The following is a 22,975-nucleotide window of genomic DNA, read 5'->3' as shown; positions in this document are numbered from 1 at the left end:
ATTGGATTACGGGAAACTTACCAACTGGATTACTCGCTGGATCAGCTTTCCGAACCACATCAATGGCCTGAAGAAATTCTCCGGAGATTAGGACCAGACCCTTTGTTCCCAGAGCCCAGGAAAAGACGACGAGGAAAGAGGGCTGGGATCCGAAACAGGCTGAGATCCAGACGCCACCGCACACCACTGCCCAGTATATTGCTAGCCAATGTACAATCAATAGACAATAAACTGGATGACATCCGAGCAAGGATTCAATATCAAAGAGACGTTAGGGACTGCAATGTCCTTTGCTTCACCGAAACATGGCTCACACCGGAGGTTCCAGATCACGCAATTCAACCAGCGGATCACTTCTTTATCCATCGCAAAGATAGGTCATCAGAGTCCGGTAAACAACGTGGAGGAGGTATTGCCTTCATGTTTAACAAAAATTGGAGTGATCCAACGAACGTGAAGGAATTATCCAACCACTGCTCCCCAGAACTGGAATATATAACCATCAAGTGTCGTCCTTTCTTCCTCCCGAGGGAGTTAACGGCGATCGTCCTGATCGGAGTGTATATTCCACCGCAAGCCAGCAACAAGGTTGCGCTCTCCAGACTACACGACGAGGTAAATAGAATACAAGTGGCTAACGTTAACGCCGCCATTTTAGTACTGGGAGATTTCAATAGCGCCAATCTGAGAAAGGTATTGCCCGACTTCTATCAGCATGTGACTTGCAACACCAGAGGCGGTAACATCCTAGATCACTGTTACACGCAATTTAAAGGTGGCTACAAGGCTCATTCTGATAGTGGCTTTGGTAAATCAGATCACGCGTCAATTTTTCTTTCACCAAAGTACAAACAGAGAATTAAAAGTACTCCCGTAGTCTCGCGAGAGGTGCAGAAATGGGATCTGACGTCAGAAGAGACGATCCGGTCAGTGTTTCACCACACAGACTGGATTGTGTTCCGCGACACAGATAACATTAATGCCTACACGGAGACAGTGCTGGACTATGTTTGTACTAGGGTGAAAGAAACAATCCCCACTACCAAAATGAAAGTTTACCCAAACCAAAAACCCTGGGTAGACAAATCCGTCCGTGAAGCTCTGAGAGAGCGCACCAAAGCATACAATGACGGCCTAGTGGCAGGCAACACGAATGACCACAAGGTGGCGCGACACAACGTAAGGAGGACAGTGTCAGAGGCCAAACGGCGCTACAGGGATAAAATTGAACTCCAGTTTGAACAAGCTGACTCTAGAGCTATGTGGCAGGGGCTCAAAACGATGACAGACTACAAAGGCGCCTCCCTCAAACTGAACAGTGACATCTCCTTAGCAAACGACCTCAATACCTTCTATGCGAGGTTTGATGCTGGTAATAACAACACCAGCTCACAAGCCTCGGCAATGGGGGGGGGGGGGGGTCGGCTGCTGATGGAGGCGCAGTGTTCAGGGTAACAGAGCATGAGGTGAGGCGGACCTTTAAAAAAAGTGAATATCAGGAAGGCAGCAGGTCCGGACGGCATCCCCGGCCGCGTCCTAAAAGTCTGTGCCGACCAACTGGCCCCAGTATTCACTGACATATTTAACCTGTCCTTAGAACAGGCTGTCATCCCCACCTGCCTGAAGAAGTCCACTATTATCCCTGTACCCAAAAAATCCAAGCCTGCTTGCCTCAACGACTACCGCCCTGTAGCTCTCACCTCCATAGCCATGAAGTGCTTTGAGAAGCTAGTAAAGGGCTACATCTGCTCCTCCCTCCCCATCAACATGGACCCCCTGCAATTTGCATACCGCCCCAACAGGTCCACGGAGGACGCCATATCCCATGTGCTGCACACAGCAGCATCACACCTGGACAAGAGGCAGGGGAACTATGTGAGAATGCTATTCATCGACTACAGCTCGGCATTCAATACCATAGTCCCCTCCATACTCATAGCCAAGCTCAGGGACCTGGGCTTGGGCTATGACCTCTGCCAGTGGGTCTTGGACTTCCTGACTGGCAGACCCCAGGTGGTGAGAGCAGGCAACTGCACCTCCTCATCCATCACCCTCAACATAGGGGCCCCCCAGGGCTGTGTTCTGAGTCCCCTCCTCTACTCCCTGTACACACACGACTGTGTGGCTCAGCGGAGTAGCAATACAATCGTCAAATTTGCTGACGACACAGTGGTGGTGGGCCTGATCTCTGCCAACGACGAGAGGGCCTACCTGGAAGAGGTCAAGGTCCTGGCGGGATGGTGCCAGGAAAACAGCCTCTCCCTGAACGTCAGCAAAACAAAGGAGATGATTGTGGACTTCAGGAGGTCGGGGGTCAAGGACTACAGCCCCCTCAGCATCGACGGGGCACCGGTTGAGAGAGTCAACAGCTTCAAGTACCTCGGAGCCTACATATCCGAGGACTTGACATGGACCACACACATTAACAGTGTGGTGAAGAAGGCACGACAACGCCTCTACTTCCTCAGGCGCCTAAGGAAGTTCCAAGTCAGCCAGAAGATCCTTAAGAACTTCTACTCATGTACAATAGAGAGCATCTTGACCGGCAACATCACCTCCTGGTTTGGGAATAGCACTGCAAAAGACCGAAGCAGACTACAAAGAGTGACACGTGCAGCCGAACGCACAATTGGAGGGGGGCTCCCCACCCTCCAGAACATTTACTACAAGCGTTGCAAGGGCAAGGCTAAGAGAATCATTAAAGACTCCAGTCACCCGAACAACTGCCTCTTTGAACTGCTGCGGTCAGGCAAGCGATACCGGAGTCTCAAGGCGAGCACAGAAAGACTCAGAAGTAGCTTCTATCCCCAGGCCATCAGGCTGCTAAACGAACAATGAATGAACACTACACAACAACAACCACCAAACGCACATAGCACACACATCCACACGCACACACTCACTTTAAACAAACACACTGTAGCACCCACTCCACACACTTTATAGCACACACCCACTTTAAACAAACACACTGTAGCACCCACTCCCCACACTTTATATTTATGGACGAAGGATTGCACTACAACTCGTACACCTTACTGTAAATTGTACCTAAAATTGTACCTCATCCCATTTCTGCTTTGGACTAGATAGTACTGTACATTAGTACACTGCATAGTATTGTGTATTGTATATTATATGGTAACTCAGAACATTGTACATATGTCTATACCGAACACTGTGACCTCATTTTCTTCTTCTAAATTCATGCTATATTATGTTATTATGTTATTTGATACTATCTTGTCTAGCACAGTCTCTGGAGCGTAACAGTAAGAAGCATTTTGTATGAAAGTATTCTGTACTTCTGTATGACAACTATTAAAGAACTTGAACTTGAAGAAGAAGAGCCCATAAAAAGAATTGCGGAGGGCAGTAATACGCCACGATGCGTCTACACTGCCGGAAATTCAAATAAGAAGAAGAAGAAGAACAGGCAGTGTGTAGCTTGAAACAGGACTGAACAGGACTGAACAGATAGACTAAGGCCCCGTTTAGACGAGCGTTTTGTGAACAGAAACCGCAAAAGTCATCTTGCGGTTTCACTTTTAATTTTACGTTTAGACGAGCGTTTTGGGGTGGAATTCTCCGTGCAGACGACGCTGTAACGACGGCGCCCCGCTGTCACACGATTGGCGCATATGTCACATGACGTGCTGTGAAGACCCGCCCTACTCTGCCTCTGATTCGCAGACTGTGGATGGGGAATGTGATTGGACAAAAGCAGAGTCACTCACAGACAGTGGGTCCACTCACGCCGCGGGACAGATTCTTGTGTATTTAACCCTTTCACTGCCACACGACAGCCGGTTGTGTGATAGTAAAGGGTTAACCTTCTGTCGTGTGGCAGTGAAAGGGTTAAAAGTACTGCCAATGTAGCCTTCAGGTGATCTCGTTGATATAAGTCAGACATACTTGCTTTGTTTACGTCTCGGCTACTGGCGCATACCTGCTACCTGTGACGTAAGCAGTACGCGCGACCAGAGCCGTGACAACCCTTTCGTCATCGTTTTATCAGATTTATACGTTTTAACAGTTTAGACGAGAGCGCAAAGCTTTTGCGTTTCTAGGAATTCCACCCTGGAAGGTAGTCTCACTTTTTAGCGGTTTCACCCCGTAAAAACGCTGTTTCCGTATAAACGAAAGGCACATCCGAAAAAATATTTTTGCGGATTCACCTGCTAGCGTTTCCGTCTAAACGGGGCCTAAACAACATAGACTGAAACCTGCATTTCTCAACCAAGGTGCCAAGCATACCGTTTTGCTTGATTTACGGCTTTCCAGTGTGGAGGAATTTTCATGTGTCAAGTCGGCGGTGATTTTGGAGACTGGGAAAATACAGTTTAGGAAAATAGCTTTAGGACCACTTCTGTAAAGAAAGACTTCGCTGTGGAAGAGAAATAAACCATTTGGATATCTTTGTTTTACACTAGAGCGGCTGTGGACAGTATTTTTCTTTATCAACGAACGTACTACTCACAAGTAAGCAACTTTAACCAGTAGAGTGGAACGTCGGCCCTCATAAGTGATTTGAGTTGTAACTGTTGAGTTTGCTTTATTGAATTAAAGGGCCAACCACGGCCAAACTACCCTCTGTCTCCTGAGTCTCTGTGTGCCCTGCTAGTGTGGCTTATCCTTCCCCATTGTCTGTCAAAGAAATGGGAATAAAAGAAGTGACACGGTTTGCCCAAGTCACTTACTCAAGAAGTAATTTGGCCTAAGTCAGGTTTAAAATGGCTCAAGTCACACCGGCTTGTTCGTAAAATTGGCCTAAGTCATTTATTCTTTTATTTTATGTTAATTGTCTTCTATTGTCATAACATTTGTGTGAAATTATTAATGAATATAATATATTCTATATATGTGACCAGGTATGGACTTCAGGGTCATGTTGAGGGATCTTCATTTTTTTTTTTTACATATTATGAAAGTACAGATTCATACCTTCAAAATAAGCCATCACTTGAACATTTTGGTGGGATACTTTGCAAGCTACTTCCTATGATTCATGGTGATTATCACAAAACGTATTCAGAGATAATAGCCTTCAAGAGACGAGCAGGCTATTCAGTGACAATAGTGAAACAACTACAACACTACCCAGAAGTCATTGTAATCCATGGCCCCCCTCTCTCTAGGGCAATTAACACCTGGCAGCTTTCCAGTCTGAGGCTCTTTGTTATTAAAATGAGTCTGGTGACTGGTAGTGGTAGTGAAAGGGACCCTGATAATAAACAAGAAACTTAATCAAGTTTCAAGATTTTATTAGCATTTAAAATAACACAAGATAAAAATAGACATGCTAAAGTCAATGTTCAATGTTCTGATGGCCTCTCCAGAAGCATTTAGATGTAAATACATGTAGTGTGGTAGTGAAAGACACAACAACTAGGTTAACCTTCTGTAGTCTGGTAGTGAAAGGTTAACCTTCTGTAGTGTGGTAGTGAAATGGTTAACCTTCTGTAGTGTGGTAGTGAAAGGTTAACCTTCTGTAGTGTGGTAGTGAAAGGTTAACCTTCTGTAGTGTGGTAGTGAAAGGTTAACCTTCTGTAGTGTGGTAGTGAAAGGTTAACCTTCTGTAGTGTGGTAGTGAAAGGGTTAACCTTCTGTAGTGTGGTAGTGAAAGGGACCCTGATAATAAACAAGAGACAAAATCAAGTTTCAAGATTTTATTAGCATTTAAAATAACACGAGATAAAAATAGACATGCTAAAGTCAATGTTCAATGTTCTGATGGCCTCTCCAGAAGCATTTAGATGTAAATACATGTAGTGTGGTAGTGAAAGACACAACAACTAGGTTAACCTTCTGTAGTCTGGTAGTGAACTCTCTGATCTTGTGGAACAGATAGTGTTGTCTTGCAGAGTCCAGTCCCGGTGGTGGCAGCACAGGAAGTCCATCTATAGGCGGCAGGACACGGACGTCACGGAGCAGCTGGAATCTGGTTTCAGCGCCATCAATAGACATCTTTGCCACAACCACACCAGGTTCCTTGGAATCAAAGCTGCAATAATAAAGTGAAACGTTAGTACAGGGCACATAACAATATCAATGCATTTGTATCATTTACCAATGACATTCTTTGCACTAAAGTGTGAATAATTAATTACAGTAAATACACAACACACAGTGACCACACCCACCTAAAGTGCTGGTACTGCTTGATCTGTGGCAGTGGCTTGAAGTAAGGCCCCAGATGTTCCTGCCAGTTGTAGGACTGCACGATTACAGTGCCATCTTCCTTTCCCACTAGCTGTGGTATGTTGATTCCAGCCACTGAGCTGTCCCTTACGACTGCTGCAATCTCATCAAGAGTGTTCACCTTGGTCTTTCTGAAACGCTGCTTGAGAAGCCCAAAGAAACTGTCCGGGGAAAACTTTGTGTGGCCTACAATCAGCAGGTGGAGATTGACACGATGGTGAAGACCATGTAGCGCTCGCCACGCTAAGTACCACAACATGTACTTGTTCTTGTTTTGGCCACTGCAGTTGTCACAGTGAAGGTCAACATCTGTCTCCCCAAGACCATGGTCTTTGAAGAAGTGGTGCAGGTAGCTTATGACGGCGTTGCTACCTTTGCTGGACTCCATCCCCTCATCCACCAAATAGTTGACTTGCCGTGGAATCGCCTCACAGCAAACACCGAATATGCTGCACTTGCGTGGAGCCAAGAAGTACATGGGCCCTGGTTGAAGGGGGTCTGATGGGTAGTGCACCTGCAATAAATGAATAAGGATTTTAGAAAGAAAAAAAAGGGAGCAATGCAGTAGTTATAACAATTATAACATGATGTTGTGAAAGAGGGCTTGGTATGTAGTCACCTTTTGAGCGTAGTCGAAACTGTAATGCATTGTCAAGGGCTTGCTTGCCGGTGGCACATGACCACCCAGAGAAAGACCATCACCGATCTCCTTGGCGGCTTTAAGCATGCCCTTGTAGGCAGCCCGCTCGGAGGTTACATGCGCCAGATGTTGTTCCTGCTGCTTCAGCTTTGCAGACTTCTCAGCCTCTGGCAGATTGGCACTTTTGAAAATCTGAAAAAAAAAAGTTAAGTAAATGATGATTAATATTAATAATAATAAACTGTATTTGTATAACACTTTTCATACAGAAGTTGCAGTTCAAAGTTCATAACACTGTGATGTTCACTAACCAGATAATTGTTCTTCTGACACACCCAGCAAAGATCAGACATTGGTTTGATTGCTCTGATATGACTCAGTAATTGCCTCCAGAGGGACTTAAATGTGGACAGGCCCACTGCTCGCTGGTCTGAAAGATTAATAAGAACACATGTTAGCACAATGTCATTCATTTTCAAGCTTTGTTTTTATTTGACAAAGACCTATTTGACCTATTTCTTTGACAAAGATTTGCTTACACCTACCAACTGGCATTGCCTTGGTATATAAACGCCACACAGATGCCTTCGTGACGCAAGATGGTAACAGCTGACCGGTAAAGTTCTTTTGGTGTGCCTGGCGTCCAGGGAGGTGAACAGCATGATCTTCTGCATAATTCAACACAAATTGAACTACTTTTTCGATATCTTCATATTTTATGCAATGCTTGTTGTTGTGTGGCGATCGCTTCTTTGTGCGAAGACACATGCCATTTTCTGACATGTGTTTGCTTATTGCAATCAAGCGATCCTTACCTATTCTTGGGAGAGAAGAGGGGGGGGGGGGAGACAGAGAGAGAGATAGTTAGATCATCATCATCACAAGTACCGGTACCTGTCTGTACCACACCCAGTCTACATGATTGTGGAGACAGAGACAGAGAAGTTAGATCATCATCATCATCAATCATCATCATCACAAGTACCGGTACCTGTCTGTACCACACCCAGTCTACATGATTGTGGAGACAGAGAGAGATAGTTAGATCATCATCATCAATCATCATCATCATCACAAGTACCGGTACCTGTCTGTACCACACCCAGTCTACATGATTGTGGAGACAGAGAGAGATAGTTATTGTAATTGTGGCACAAATCAAAAGACACAAATAGTGTCTTTGGTCTATACTATCTGCTATACTTTATACTATACTATGCTACTATACTCTACTATAATGTACTATAATTAGTTTTAATAAAATGGGGGACCCTGATAATAAACAAGACTAATCAAGTTTCAAGATTTTATTATCATTTAAAAAAAAATAGGCATGATGTACTATATTAGTTTTAAATAGACAATAATAATAACTTACCCGTGGATGAAGAGGAAAGCTTCACGGCAGATTTGTATCGCCCCGAAGAAATAGTTTGTGTAAGCACGTTGTCTTTTTTTGGAAAACGATTTATTTCCGATAGTCCATTCTGACTTTCGACCAAAAGCCTGGAGCTGCGCCATAATAATCAAGTCTTTATGATCCTCTTCGAGAGCCGCTATCTCAAAACGCCTTGTGTAAACTTCATCACGGTCCAATTTTGTGATACATGACCGCCGATTAAGAATGTCATTTTCTTTATCAACCTGGACGCATTTACAAGTAAATCGCAAAAGTCTTTCCATTTGGCGTTCGTGGTTCTCGTCAGATTCAACTTCCACAACGCACATTACGTGTTCTACCTTGTCTCCAAATCCGTTAGGTGTGTTGTCACCATCATCAGATTCTGGCTCTGCCTCGTCTTCAAATCCGTTAGTTTTGTCACCATCACCATCATTTTCTGGCTCTGCCTCGTCTTCAATAGTGTTGTCACCATCATCATCATCTGCCTCTAACTCGTCACAATTGTCTTCTTCTTCTGAACCAGAATCTGAGTTTCTTTTTGGATTTTTCTTCTGCGGAAAGAAATCCGTGATGAATGTTCCTAAAGCGCGTTCGTCTTCAACACAGTGTGCTCCGAAGTGAGCAAACCGGTTTAATGCCTCGGCAAGTGCCCTCGCTGTGGGTTGCTGACTGGGTTCCATGGTGACTGGCAAACATGCACTGCCCTGCTCTCTGTTTAATACTCACCGATCAATGGCATCAACTTAATGACGTCACCGCCTGACCAATAAGCATTTAGATGTAAATACATGTAGTGTGGTAGTGAAAGACACAACAACTAGGTTAACCTTCTGTAGTGTGGTAGTGAAAGGTTAACCTTCTGTAGTGTGGTAGTGACGGATAAAAAAACGGATAAATAGTTTTTTTCACCATATTTCTAATATTTATTTTTGCTAAATACCAATTATAAATATCTCGACGAATTACCTCTGAATATGAATCAAAAAAAATATTAAAGATTCGCTCACTAGTTCTACCAGAAACGGAGTTGAGGCGAAGCATTACTAAGCTTCTGTAGTGTGGCAGTGAAAGGGTTAACGCGCCCTCATCGCGCCGCAGCGCAGTTTACATCAGGGCCCCCACAATAATGAAAAAGCCGATGAAAAAGCCATTTTTTATCACTCCGTTTCCGTATTAAATTAATTTACTTTTAGCCATTAGGTTGGAAAAAATGCACCCTACCGAAATTCGTTCGCTCATAAAATTCGAACTGTGTTTTAATGGTTTTTAATTAAGTTAAAACACACGTTTTATAAAGGCCGTAAAGGCCTCTTTTTTTTTAATCTTTTTTTTAGACACTGCGTTACGTTGCTTATAAATCATCTGAACTTATAACATTAAGATAGTGTATTAATAGTGTGTTATTCTAAAGCTAATGACGTCTGTGTGTTAACACCTATTAAGTACAGTACTTGGCCCCTGTGGACAGGCCCCACAGCCCGCGCGTGTAGTTTTTTCTCCTCACTTGGAAGAAAATTTGTGGAACTATTATAACAATAATTACCTCATTTACAAGTTGTATTTAAGTTTGCAACTAAGGGCAAATAAGGGAACACATCAATGACAATTCAAATATGTAAAAAAAATCAAGATTTCGATTTTTAGGATTTTCTAAACAGCAAGACATTTTCTTCATTTCAGAGCACCTCCCCCTTTGCGGATCAAATCGGGTTTGGTCACGGCGAGTCACATATGGTTCAGTTTATTATGTTTCCTGAAAAACGAGAAATTATGACTTAGGCCACTATTTTAAGAAGGCGACGATATGCAACACAACAAACAAACATCAAGTACTTCAACACCTCTTGTGTGTGTGTGTGTGTGTGTGTGTGTGTGTCTTTATGCAGTTTTAAAGCACCTTGGCTTTGTTCTGAATGCACTTTGTAGTAGTTATCCTACAGAGAAAAGTAAATGCACTTGACTTTAATGCACATTTTGTTGTATGCAAAGAGAAAATGTTTAAATTGTACAATCTTTAAGCAGTCAGTCTGGAATTAATGTATGCATTCAAAAGTGCTGAATAAATGTTTTATGGGCCCATAATGGTGATTATTAATATTATTTAAGTTAAGTTTAGCCATAATCATGTATTTTGCCATAATCGGGTAGCAAAAAAATAAATAAAAATACATTATATATATATATTCATATTAATCATTTTCGGCCTTTCGGCATTCGGTTTTCGGCCAACTGTTTCCTATTTTCGGTATCGGTTTCGGCCAAGAATTTCCCATTCGGTGCATCCCTAACCAGGACACACACCCCACCGGCTTCCCACCCACTAACACTGCCAATCGTGTTAGTATGGACGACCAACCAAGCCGGAGGTACCGCTGGCGGCTGTATGCGATACCAGTGTCTCTGCGGTGGTAGGCAGGCGCTTAGTCCGTTGCGCTACCCACATTCGGACCCTTTTCTAAAGGGTCTAAATTAATAAAACATTTATATATAGCAATAATTATAGCTCATAGTCAGAAATAGCTGACTAATCACTCTGAGGTATTTTTCAAAAGCGTGTGTATAAAATCACTAACGTAACTACGTGTGTGTGTGTGTGTGTTGTTTATTTCCAGGTATTTTCTAAATCACCCAGACTTGACCTATTGATCATCGCTGCCTGCTCCTAGACCTCAACAATCAATCCCTGATACTGGACTATCTCTCTGTAGCCATCGGCAGTCCAGAAAAGTCAATCACTGAACATGTGACTGTTGGATCACTCACTGCCAGGCCACGCTGGTGCCGCCCATCTATGACACCAGAATGTTGATCACACCAGACCTGCCGTTATTGATCACACCAGACCTGCCATTATTGATCACACCAGACCTGCCATTATTGATCACACCAGACCTGCCATTATTGATCACAGCTTGACACAATCCATCAGAAACCAGAAACCTTTGGAAAATTCTGCCATTTGTGATTGGTTGACCGGTTATCAAAGGACATCCTGATTGGTTCTCTGGGTGTGTGTGTGTGTTTCCATGATGGACGTCTCAGAACTCATCGGCAGAGAGCTGGATGATGAATGCCCTGCCCACCTGGAGGTTACCGTGACGACCACAGTAAACCCTCCCTCCCATCCGCCTTCTGGGGTCGCTAACGGCAACCCCCCCCACCTCTCTCAAACCACGTCTCCCATGGCAACCACCCCCAACAACAAGCGAAACCACAGCGATCGGAAGAACGACCGCGGCGGCAAACGGAGCCGCCTGATTGGCTCGCTGCATGAAGGACTGAGGCGACACCGGGACTACATCAAGATAACGGTGCCGGTGGAACGGGCCAACCGGCTGCCGAAGGAGTGGTGGAAAACAGGTGTGGCTTTTCTCTACGCCCTCTTGAACCTGCTGTTCACCACCGTCATCATCGCCTTCGTCCACGAGAGGGTGCCGGATAAGTCCATCAGCCCGCCGCTGCCCGACAAGTTCTTCGACTACATCGACCGCGTTCCCTGGGCGTTCACCGTCACCGAGGCCAACGGCCTGATCCTGGTGGGGCTGTGGTTCGTCCAGTGGGTGTTCCTGAAACACAAGTAAGATCATTAGAAGTACTGTTATTACTACTGACGTATTACTACCAGTGGTCCATTTAGAGATTACCGTAATTCCTCTAATAGTAACCGGTATTCAATTAAAAACCGGGTCTCTATTAATGACCGGGTGCGCTGTTGAGCTAAGCAATTATAAGCCGGCCTCCTAATACAAGCTGGGTATATTTTGTTATTGTTGTTATATGCTGTTATATTATTATATAATGTTTACCAAGAGAGTAAGCCTACCTCAGAATTGTATAAAACGAAGTTGTTGTTATTATTATTATTATTATTATTATTATTATTATTATTATTATTATTATTATTATTATTATTATTATTATTATTATTATTATTATTATTATACCAGTATTGTGATTGCACTATTTTACTTTATTTTACTTTTTTTGACCACCTGTAATTGCACTGTTTACTACCGTATTTCATACAGTACTTGGTTTCAATAAATGAACCCAGTACATTTTACTGGGTTCAAACTGACACAAAATGTTGATTTATTCATTATGATCGGTTTGAAAATTAGAAATATAGGCCTCTCTCTTATACATGCCTCCTCCTAATACAAGCCTGGTATCCGCTACAGTTGAAACAAATACAAGCCGGGGTTACTATTAGAGGAATTACGGTAGATTAGATTCAAATGTATTGTCATCGTACAGTACAACAAAAATATGTTGGCATCTAACCAGAGTGCAAAGGTAACGGTGAAGTGCAATATACAGGGGTGTGAAAAGTACAGCGAAAGTACCGTCTCAAAATCGTACTCAAGTAAAAGTCAGAGTATCTGGCTAAAAACGCACTTGAGTAAAAGTTTAAAAGTTTCTTCTTTTAAATGTACTTAAGTACTAAAGTAAAAGTAAACTTTTTTCTGACTGTCTATTCTTCTGATAGCAGGTGTGTAATCAAAGATCCCTGCCTTCTAGTCTTGCACAAGGACCAATCAGCATGGGTATGGGCGGGTTAATTTTCCATTGATGGGGATTTGATTGGCTGTTTTTAAATAAAGTGCGGCCAAAGGATTAATAGCGTTAACGTTAGTTAGGCCATAGAAACAAATATACTAATTAAAACGGTTGGACCTGCGAGATTTGTACTTTGTACTTTGTAGGTCTGCATTTTAAATGTAAAAAGTATGTTTTTTTTCTTCTCTGAAATGTAATTGAGTAAAAGTACAAGTATACAAACCTAATAATACTAGAGTAAAGTACAAATCCCCCAAAACAGTACTTAAGTATTGTAACGAAGTACAAATACTCAAGTACTTTACACCCCTGGCAATAGCAATATACAATGTACAGGTGATTAAATTGGAATATATATAAATAAATATAAATAATGCTAATCTGATGTATGTACAGTGTTGCAGTATTATTATGTATAGTGATACAGGTATAAATACTCCATGGCAGTAAGCTACACTGGACAGGGGTATAACTAATAAGAGTAGGTAAGGGATATATTTAGGGTTGGGTACCGACCAAATTACGTCAGTACCGTACTAACGAGTACCGATTTCTAGATGGATCAATCGGTGCCACATTTCGGTACCTTGAGAGCAGGTAGATTAAGACCCGCCCAGGTCTAGAAAATAATCTGAATTCCAGTGACGGGAAATTGTCATTTCATAATAGACAGACCAGTGCAGACCTTCAATAATCTGTGGCATTTAATCCACTTGCATCTCTCTCTCTCTCTCTCTCTCTCTCTCTCTCTCTCTCTCTCTCTCTCTCTCTCTCTCTCTCTCTCTCTCTCTCTCTCTCTCTCTCTCTCTCTCTCTCTCTCTCTCTCTCTCTCTCTCTCTCTCTCTCAGGTCAATAATAGGTCGTCGTTGTTTCTTCATGATAGGAACTCTCTATATGTATCGAATGGTGACCATGTACATCACTACCCTGCCGGTCCCTGGAAAACACATGGTCTGCGCTCCCAAGGTGCACACACACACACACAAAATGTATACTCCAATTGTCTGCCTGGCGGCTTCACCGGTCTGTCTCCTCTTGCCCCTGATGTGAGAGAGTGAGCGTGTGTCCTTGGCCCATATTTCCTCAACACGCTCATCGCGTCATGATTGGCTATAGCTGGTCTTGATGGCCTTCTATAGCTGCAGGTGCGCCTGGAAGTGGAATATGGGCAGAGCCTAGCCATTGGGCCGTTACGTAGCATCCTTCAATCACCAAGCCCAGTGGTGGCTTGGAGTTGCCACAATACACACACACACACACACATGCCTAAAGTACACACACACACACACACACACACACACACAAGGTATACAAACATACATCTAATTTTCACACACCTACCTAAGGTACACACACACACACACACACACACACACACACACACACAATACTAAGACATACACACTAGGTTGTACTTGGTTGCTAATACCTGTAATCTAGCTCATAGGTTCCCAACCCTTTTCATGTCGAGGAATCAAACCCCCAAATTGATGCACATTAAGTAGCATTTGATAAGATCATGTCTCCGGGACCTCATCTGAGAAGATGTATATAGTTGGATATGACTGTAAAGACCTCCATAACTGTCTCTACTGTAGGTTCTACTGTAGGTGGGGAGATCTTTTTAATTTTTATTATTTTTTTTATAATAAATAATAAACTTTATTTGTATAGCAATTTTCATACAGAAGTTGCAGTTCAAAGTGCTTTACAACAGTAAAAAATACAGGCATAAGCGAGCATAAAAAAGATAGAGAGGTAGCAAAGATATGAGAGGCAGTCCTACTGGAGTCATCAGCTGGCCTTGAGAGTGTAGCAGTGGCTGCCTTGTCATGTCAACTACGTTTTTTTTTTTTTTTTTTTTTTCAAAAACTTTGTTTTTCATTGCAATATGAAATGAGCACAAGGTCAAACTTATATGCCAGACGTATTGCACATATCTACTATAAGTAGTCAAAATAGGTCTGTTGAATGTAAACAATATACATATTGCACAGAGCTACGTATAAGTAGACAAAATATAGGTCTGTTGAATATAGACTACAGCGAGTACACCACAAAAGAAATATATAGATATTGTTTCGGACATACAGTCAATTGAACAGATATGTACACTCGGGACAAGGACTGAACAGCAGAAAGAGAGGAATGGAACATTTCTTTTTTTCTTTTTTTTTAAAGTGAGAAGGTAAACATCGGGTTACATCTGCACATGTAGAAGATTTTTTTTTTTTTAACCTTTATTTACCACGGTAACAATAAGTATATAATAGTATACTTGACAAATTACTTGACAAATTATGACATATAGACCAAGATGGCCACAAAAAGAAAATACAATAAAACGTAATATAACACAAGCTGTAAGCAATGTATGTAAACAAAGAAACAAGAGGAATTCATATAAAATTATATAGGATATAGTGTGTTTTGTCTCAAGTGCCATGCTTTCTCCAAAAATCCTGCAAAACTGAAGATGTCCTCCACAAAAAAACAACTCGGATTTACAATTAGAATTTTCTCAAATAAAGCCCTCCTCAAAGCGGTGTACAAAGGGCAATAAAAAACAAAATGATATTCATCCTCCACCACTCCCAGATCACATAGAACACACAACCGCTCCTCCTCAGGTTTACCTTGGAATCTACCCACTTCCACCGCCAATGGCAGGGTGCCAGACCTCAACTGGGCACACAGAGACCTCCGTCTTCTCTTTAAGTTTAACATTACATAATAATGTAATAGTGCTAATCAGATGTATGTAGTACAGTGATGTAGTATTAATAAGTACAGTGATACATTCACACCTGGGAGGTGCCCAATACAACCATAGTGTGACACTTTTGCGTGACGGCAGATAGGGACAAGCTTGTTTAACCGGTGGTTGGTCCTGTGCTCTACTTGATACGTGATAGCAGCATCTTCATACATGTTCAGTTCTGCGAGCTTTAAGAGTCCAAGGCTGCTAAATAAAGGTCCAGTGGGTCCCTGTAGTCAGACCATGTTATGGCGCGTATAACTTTATTTTGTAATGTCTGTAATCTTTGTAATGTAACGGGGAAAGGTGTTGGACCATATGATGTTGCAGTAGTTTAAGTGAGATTTAAATATAGATTTATATAAGGTGCGAAGGGCTGAACGTGGAAGACAGTGTCTTAACTTAAAGAACACGCCAACATATTTAGATAGTGTTTTTATAAGATGATTAATATGGTAATTGAAATTCAGGAATTTGTCGATGTGGACCCCCAGGAATTTTGTGGAGGCTACTCTATTGATTTCTTGCCCATTTATTGCAATACGGATTCACTTTGTGTCTTTTTTATGTTGAGCGAGAGTTTATTTGAACCAGGTGTCCACCTTCTCCAACTTCCTATTTACAGTTTCTTGAAGTAGAAATGGATCTTTGGAAAGATTTGTATCATCAGCAAAAAGTACTTTGTGTATAATTTGAGAGGAGTGGTCAAAATCATTCACAAGATGCAGAGAAGCGGCCCCAAAATGTAGCCCTGAGGAGGGACCCCATAATTAATACATTTATTTTGGGATTTATGAACATTTATACTTACATATTGTTGTCTTCCATATATGTAGCTTTTAAACCAACTAAGCGCTATGCCTCTGACGCCGTAATTATTTAATTTTGTTAAAGGGCATCTCAAAGAACCTGCCAAGGAGTTTATGCCTTGCGAGTGTAGTGACCTCTTTTGGACTTACGTATCATGTGTGAATAGAATAGAATAGAATAGAATAGAATAGAATAGAATAGAAATACTTATTATCCCGTGGGAAATTTGACACTGCAAATCGCTCAACATTTAAACATTTAGACAGGACAGGTCACAAATTAGAATAATAACACAAATCAAATCAAGTTGCCTAGGATAAGAGTAGAGTAAAATAGAATAAAATTAAATGAAATAAAATATACAGAAATAAATACAGTAAGAATATACTGAGCATGGGGGAAGCAGTGTAAACAATTTGGTCAATATAATTATAATTTAAATCTAACTAAATGAAATATATATTCCAGTATTCACAGTGTCACAAGGTGAGTTTATTCCTAAAGTGTGTGTGTAATTTTCCTTATTTGCATCACTTGGGTTTTTAATATAATGTTTATAGAGTTTATTATTATGATGAATATACTTTCAAATGCCCTTTTGTAAGCTTAGTAAGGTTTTGATTTCTAGCACTGCTCACAATAGGCTTCTCTGGAATAGAGCACTGGATTGAATGTGTAAGCTCATCAATCAGGGTGTTGTATGCTAAATCAGGGTCCCTACAATCATAGACACTATCCCATGATTTGGCTTGTTGATTTTTACACACACTTTCAACAGAGTTCTGGATCAGACCCACGACCTTCTGGTCACAAACCCGCTTCTCTAACCTTTAGGCCACCGCTGCCCCCTGAGAGGAGAATGTGAAACCTATGATCAGAATAGTCTCTCATAGGGCTGGGCGATAAAACGATAATTATCGCGGTATATTTTAATAATCAATATCGATCGATAATAAGAAAAATATTTAATCTTTTTCTTGGGGCGGCTGGGTGGCACAATGAATGAATGAATGAATGAATGAATGAATGAATGAATGAATGAATGGGGCGGCCGTCATACTAACTCAATTGGCAGAGTTAGCGGGTGGAAGTCGGTGGGTGGTAATCTGGATGTTGTGGACAGCGACTCCCACAGGTCGGTTGGGGGACGCCTGCACAGCAGAGACAGGAAAATGGTGGGGGTAGTGTGAGCCTCCCACACGTTACACCTTGCCAAATGAGAGTCCATGCTGGCAGGTGAAAAGATGTGACAGGCTGCCTCCACATGTATCGGATGGGACATGTGATGCAAGGCTTCTATCCTCTCTACAACCGACCAGTGGGGGGCATATGCAATCTGTTAATACAATTTTCATTCAATCAATCAATCTGCACGGTGATTGATTGAATGAAAAATTGTATTAACAGATTGCAGAATGGGTACAATACAGTATGGCTCAATACACACAATTGTTAAGGGGATGCAGACCAGAGAGACTTTCGTCACCGTGCAGATTGATTGATTGAATGAAAAATGTTATTAACAGATTGCAGAATGGGTACAATACAGTATGGCTCAATACACACAATTGTTAAGGGGATGCATTGCAGACCAGAGAAAGACTTTCGTCTTGTTTACATCAGGGTCCCCCATTTTCAATTTATAATGAATTGTAAGTAAGGGTGCAACTTGCTCCGTGCAATCCATTCTTTGTGGATCTAGCCCTATGTGTGCTAGCAGAGCTAGTCTCCAGTCACGGTGTGCATGTGCGGTGGTTTGTCCACCAAAAAAGCACCAATGATTTTTTTAATACTTAGAACAATATCGATAATTATCGATATCGAGTGATATGATAACATTATCATATCGTTATCGTGATATAATTTTTGGCCATATCGCCCAGAGTCTATCATTAGACAAACCATTAAACTACATGTTTTTCTGTGGACCTCCTGGAACCCCTTCAAGGACTCCTAGGGGTCCCCAGACCACATGTTGAGAATCGCTGATCTAGTGCATCAAGCACAGACACCTACCACACTTCATAGACATACCTCAACATTTAATACCATAATTCATACTGTACCTCAACATTTCATACCACACTTCATAGACATACCTCAACATTTCATACCATACTTCATAGACATACCTCAATATTTCATACCATACTTCATAGACATACCTCAACATTTCATACCACACTCCATATACATACCTTAACATTTCATACGTACCACACTTCATATACTGTACATACCTCAACATGATGTTTTGATTTCATGATTCTTCTCCTCATCTTTCCCTCTTTTCTCGTTCCTCCCCGTCTGTCTCCCTCCTTCTCTGTGTGTGTCTCTGACTGTCTCCCTCCTCTCTCTCTCTCTCTCTCTCTCTCTCTTTCTTTCTTTCTTTCTTTCTTTCTTTCTTTCTTTCTTTCTTTCTTTCTTTCTTTCTTTCTTTCTTTCTTTCTTTCTTTCTTTCTTTCTTTCTTTCTTTCTTTCTTTCTTTCTGTCTTTCTTTCTTTCTTTCTCTATGTCTCTCCCTCCTCTGTGTGTCTCTCTCTGTCTCCTTATCTCTCTCTCTCTCTCTCTCTCTCTAGCTCTATAATGACTCTAGAGGGAAGATATGGAGGATACTAAAGCTGATATCAGGAGGAGGTATGACAAGATGCATAATCATATTTGAGGAAAGACCGAATGTCCATTTGAGGCCCAGTTCAGAGGAATATTCTGTTGGATACCTTTCATTTCACAGAATTTCTCCTTTACTTTAGATTGAATTTCAACCCTTTATTTATTCTGGAGAATGTTTGACAGGGCTCTATTTCACAGACACATTTAACTGTATTTTGAAGATATAAATGTATTTAGTTTTTTTGTGTTGTGTGCAACCGTTGGAGCAACTGGCTTGTATTTGGAATTATGAATTGAGTTGATCAACCTTGAAATAAATGTATATATGATATAATAGTATACACAGTATACTGTATATAGATTAATATTAGGGATGTCCGATATTATCGGCCTACCGATATTATGGGCCGATATCGGCATTAAAATGTGATATCGGTTGATATCGGTATCGGAAATTAAGAGTTGGACAATATCGGTATCGGTAAAAAAGCCAATATCGAGCATCCCTAATAAATATAGATATAAATAAATACACAAGATACCAACCTGTTTTCTCTCTGCAGGTCTGTCTCTGACTGGCTCTGGCAATCATCTGATGTGTGGAGATTTTCTATACAGCGGACATACTGTCATGTTGACGCTCTCCTACCTCTTTATCAAGGAGTGTAAGTACACACACACACATACACACACACAAAATTCCACCGGTCAACCAGGGTTATTATAGTTTTACATTTTTTGTTTGTTTTAAGTTTAGTTTCAGTTTAGTTTGTATTGTTTACAAATATTTAGTTTTAGTTTAGTTTAGGTTTATGAAGGTAAAGGACTCGGTCATGTAGACATCCCAGTCTCAATAGACATCGTGCACCAATATCTCCTCACACTTATTGTGTTGACAAATTTGATCACATTGACAGACTAAAACGTAATCATTTATGTAAATGTTTAATGATTTTTTTTTGTTTTTGGAGGCTGGGTAGTGTGTAGAGGACTAAGCACTCGCCTACCACTGCAGAGACTCTGGGATCTAATCCAGCTGTCAGCTCTACCTCTGGCTTGGTCAGTCGTCCCTACTAACACAATTGGCAGTGTTCGCGGGTGGGAAGCCGGTGGGGTACGTGTCCCTGTCATTGCAAATTGCTTCTCCTACTGGTCGCCTGACCAGCAGCGAGGGGTACTGGGGGAAATAGTGTGAAACTCTGCACGTGTTACGTTGTCCCAGTGAAACTCCTCGCTGTCAGGTGAAAAGAAGCGGGTGGCGACTCCACATGTATCGGAGGAGGCATGTGATAGTCTACACCCTCCCCAGGCAGACAGTGGGGCAATGCGCGCAATGACCAGGAAGGGAACTGGCATAACGACTAGGGATGTCCGATCACGTTTTTTTGCTCCTGATCCGATCCCGATCATGTGATTTTGAGTATCTACCGATACCGATATTTCCCGATCCGATCAAAAAAAATTATTTAACTTTTGTTTTTAAACTTTTTATTTTATTTAACAAACATGACCATGTTCACGTCTTAAACTCATACTGAGGCCTTAGTTTAGTTTTGGTTTTAAATTGCATATCATCATTCATTTATTTATTGTCACACAGAGCAGAAGAATTTTGCCAAAACAAACCAATAGTATCCAGCTGCAGAACGGCAGACCAGCCACACTCTCAGACCCAAACGCATTTCCTTTGATTTAATTATACACCAAATGATTTATGTCAAGGATTGCAATGCCTCGCTTGAATGAAGTTAACTGTTTACCTGGATAACGTCAACATTCAGGGTGAATGTAATGTGAGAAATTGGGATAAATAAATCGGGACATCCCAAATAACGACTCAAATTGGGGATGGGAGAACATTATTATCATTTTGTTTTGTTTGTTTTATAAGTACAATGTAGTTTCTAATGTCTACTTTTTCTTTATTAAAAATGTTTTTAGATTAGTTCTAGTTTACTATGATAACCTTGCTGTCAACACACACAATCCACCTTCAAAGGTGGCGGGTTGCCCTGGAGATGTGATGTGATGGCCAGATAGGAGGCTGTTTTAGTGGTTGTTGTTGTTGTTGTTGTTGTTGTTGTTGTTGTTGTTGTTGTTGTTGCCATTTGTTTTTAACCCATTCATTGCCGGAGCTTATATCCATCCTTGTAGCCTCTCTGCCAGCTCTATTTGTCTATGGAGATGTTCACCTTCTTTGCAGGGCTATAACTTTTTAAATTGTATTGCTAAATTGACATTACTATGGCCCATTCAACATCAATTATCTATCGTTCAGGATGTAGGAACGTTTAACTTTTTCATTCACACATTCATACAATAATACGGTCTAGAGTATAAATATGTTTTTATCATTTTCTGCAGTATTTCATAGAACGTGAGATATAGCCATAAATGCATATATTAGATCATCAAATGCAGTTTGATACCTATTGACGCCAGATTAAAAATTTCAACTGTACACGGTCCTAGACGTTATGACTCTTCATCTGCGGTTGACCGGAGGCGGGGGGGGGTCGTTTATAATTCAATGACCGACGTTAAATCATTTATCTAGTATGGGTGATATATAGATCAGAGCAGTTTGTATTGAAAATGGTAAAGAAAAATGCTGAAACTCACCCCAGTCTCCTCTTACCGTTGGGTGATGAGCGTGGAGCAAAAAGATCGCTATTATGGGATTGGGATGTTGATCTAGGTGATCCAGTTCCGGTTTGTATAATACTAATACACGTCCAATCATGTTGTTTATTGAGTTATGGCAACGGATCGATATGCACGGTGTCTGGATAGAGTCCAGGGGAATAGGGGACGGACTAAGCACTTCCGGCCACTTCCGGAACACCAGCAAAGACTCCGTGGGTGAAATGTGAATACCATGACGAAAATATGAAATATTGATCTCAAGGACGCTGTAAGATGTCATTGGCAGATTACGCATGGCGGAGAATGACGTCTTAACACGCCATCGGCGGAGAAAGGGTTAACGTTTGTTTGTTTATTTATTTGTTGTTTTTCTCAGACTCTCCCCGCAGGATATGGTGGTACCATTGGCTCTGCTGGTTGCTAAGCGCCACAGGAGTCCTCTGCATCCTGATTGGCCACGAGCACTACAGTATCGATGTTGTGATTGGCTACTTCGCCACCACCAGATTATTCTGGTGGTACCACACTATGGCTAATACACATGTAAATACACACACACACACACACACACACACACACACACACACACACACACACACACACACACACACACACACACACACACACACACTTTATCTAACTATGGGGCGACAGTGGCTCAGGAGGTAGAGCGTGTCAAACTAGTGTCCTTGAGCAAGACACTTAACCCCTAACTGCACCCAATGAGCAGGTTGGCACCTTGCAAGGTTGCCGTCGGTGTGTGAGTGAATGGGTGAATGTGAGGCATAAGTTGTAAAGCGCTTTGGACAAAAGCTGTTACATAAATGCAGTCCATTTACCATTAGTTCTCTTACACACATTACCATGAGATTATGCTCCCATCTACTGTTTGATGTGTGTTAATGCATTTACTGTTGTCATAGCAGTTTGTCTCTACCAGTTTCCCCACAGCCTAAATTAACATTGGATAGTACTAATATCTGACATAACTAGAAGGTTCTTAGTAGGAGCAGAGCGTTTCAAAGCTGTATTGATGACTCTCTCACTGCTCTTAACTTGATCTCTTAACTTGAGTTTTGTGTGTGCATGTGTACTCTCTATTCTCTCAATAGTTCCCACTAGTACTTTGAGAAATGTGTCACCTGGTGTCAAAGAATAGGTGTTATCTCACCTTTGATGAGATGGATAGAGTGATACTCTCAGCTCGGGTTACTGTGAGTCAAACACAGAGAGAGAGAGAGAGAGAGAGAGAGAGAGAGAGAGAGAGAGAGAATAAAGGCTTTCTTCTTTCCAAGAACAGTTTCATTGATCCTTGCTATTATTATACACAGCCTCTATCTTCACT

The 22,975-nt window shown here is 41.6% G+C and overlaps 1 protein-coding gene across 2 annotated transcripts in view; it reads left to right on the top strand.

Annotated features, from left to right (window-relative positions):
* sgms2b (sphingomyelin synthase 2b) overlaps positions 1-22,975 on the top strand; it is a 67,094-nt gene that overhangs the window by 41,256 nt on the left and 2,863 nt on the right. For both annotated transcript variants that reach the window (XM_084331743.1, XM_084331744.1), the window contains exons 2-6: positions 10,856-11,820; positions 13,652-13,769; positions 18,951-19,008; positions 19,548-19,649; positions 22,007-22,173. In XM_084331743.1, the coding sequence (XP_084187869.1) occupies positions 11,270-11,820; positions 13,652-13,769; positions 18,951-19,008; positions 19,548-19,649; positions 22,007-22,173 (996 nt within the window). In that variant the 5' untranslated portion in view covers positions 10,856-11,269. The remainder of the gene's footprint in view (positions 1-10,855; positions 11,821-13,651; positions 13,770-18,950; positions 19,009-19,547; positions 19,650-22,006; positions 22,174-22,975) is intronic.

The sequence above is a fragment of the Notolepis coatsorum genome (assembly GCF_963971535.1).
Source record: "Notolepis coatsorum genome assembly, chromosome: 1".
Lineage (NCBI taxonomy): Eukaryota > Metazoa > Chordata > Actinopteri > Aulopiformes > Paralepididae > Notolepis > Notolepis coatsorum.
Note: the sequence above shows the minus strand (reverse complement) of the source record. Positions and strands in the feature narration are given on the sequence as shown.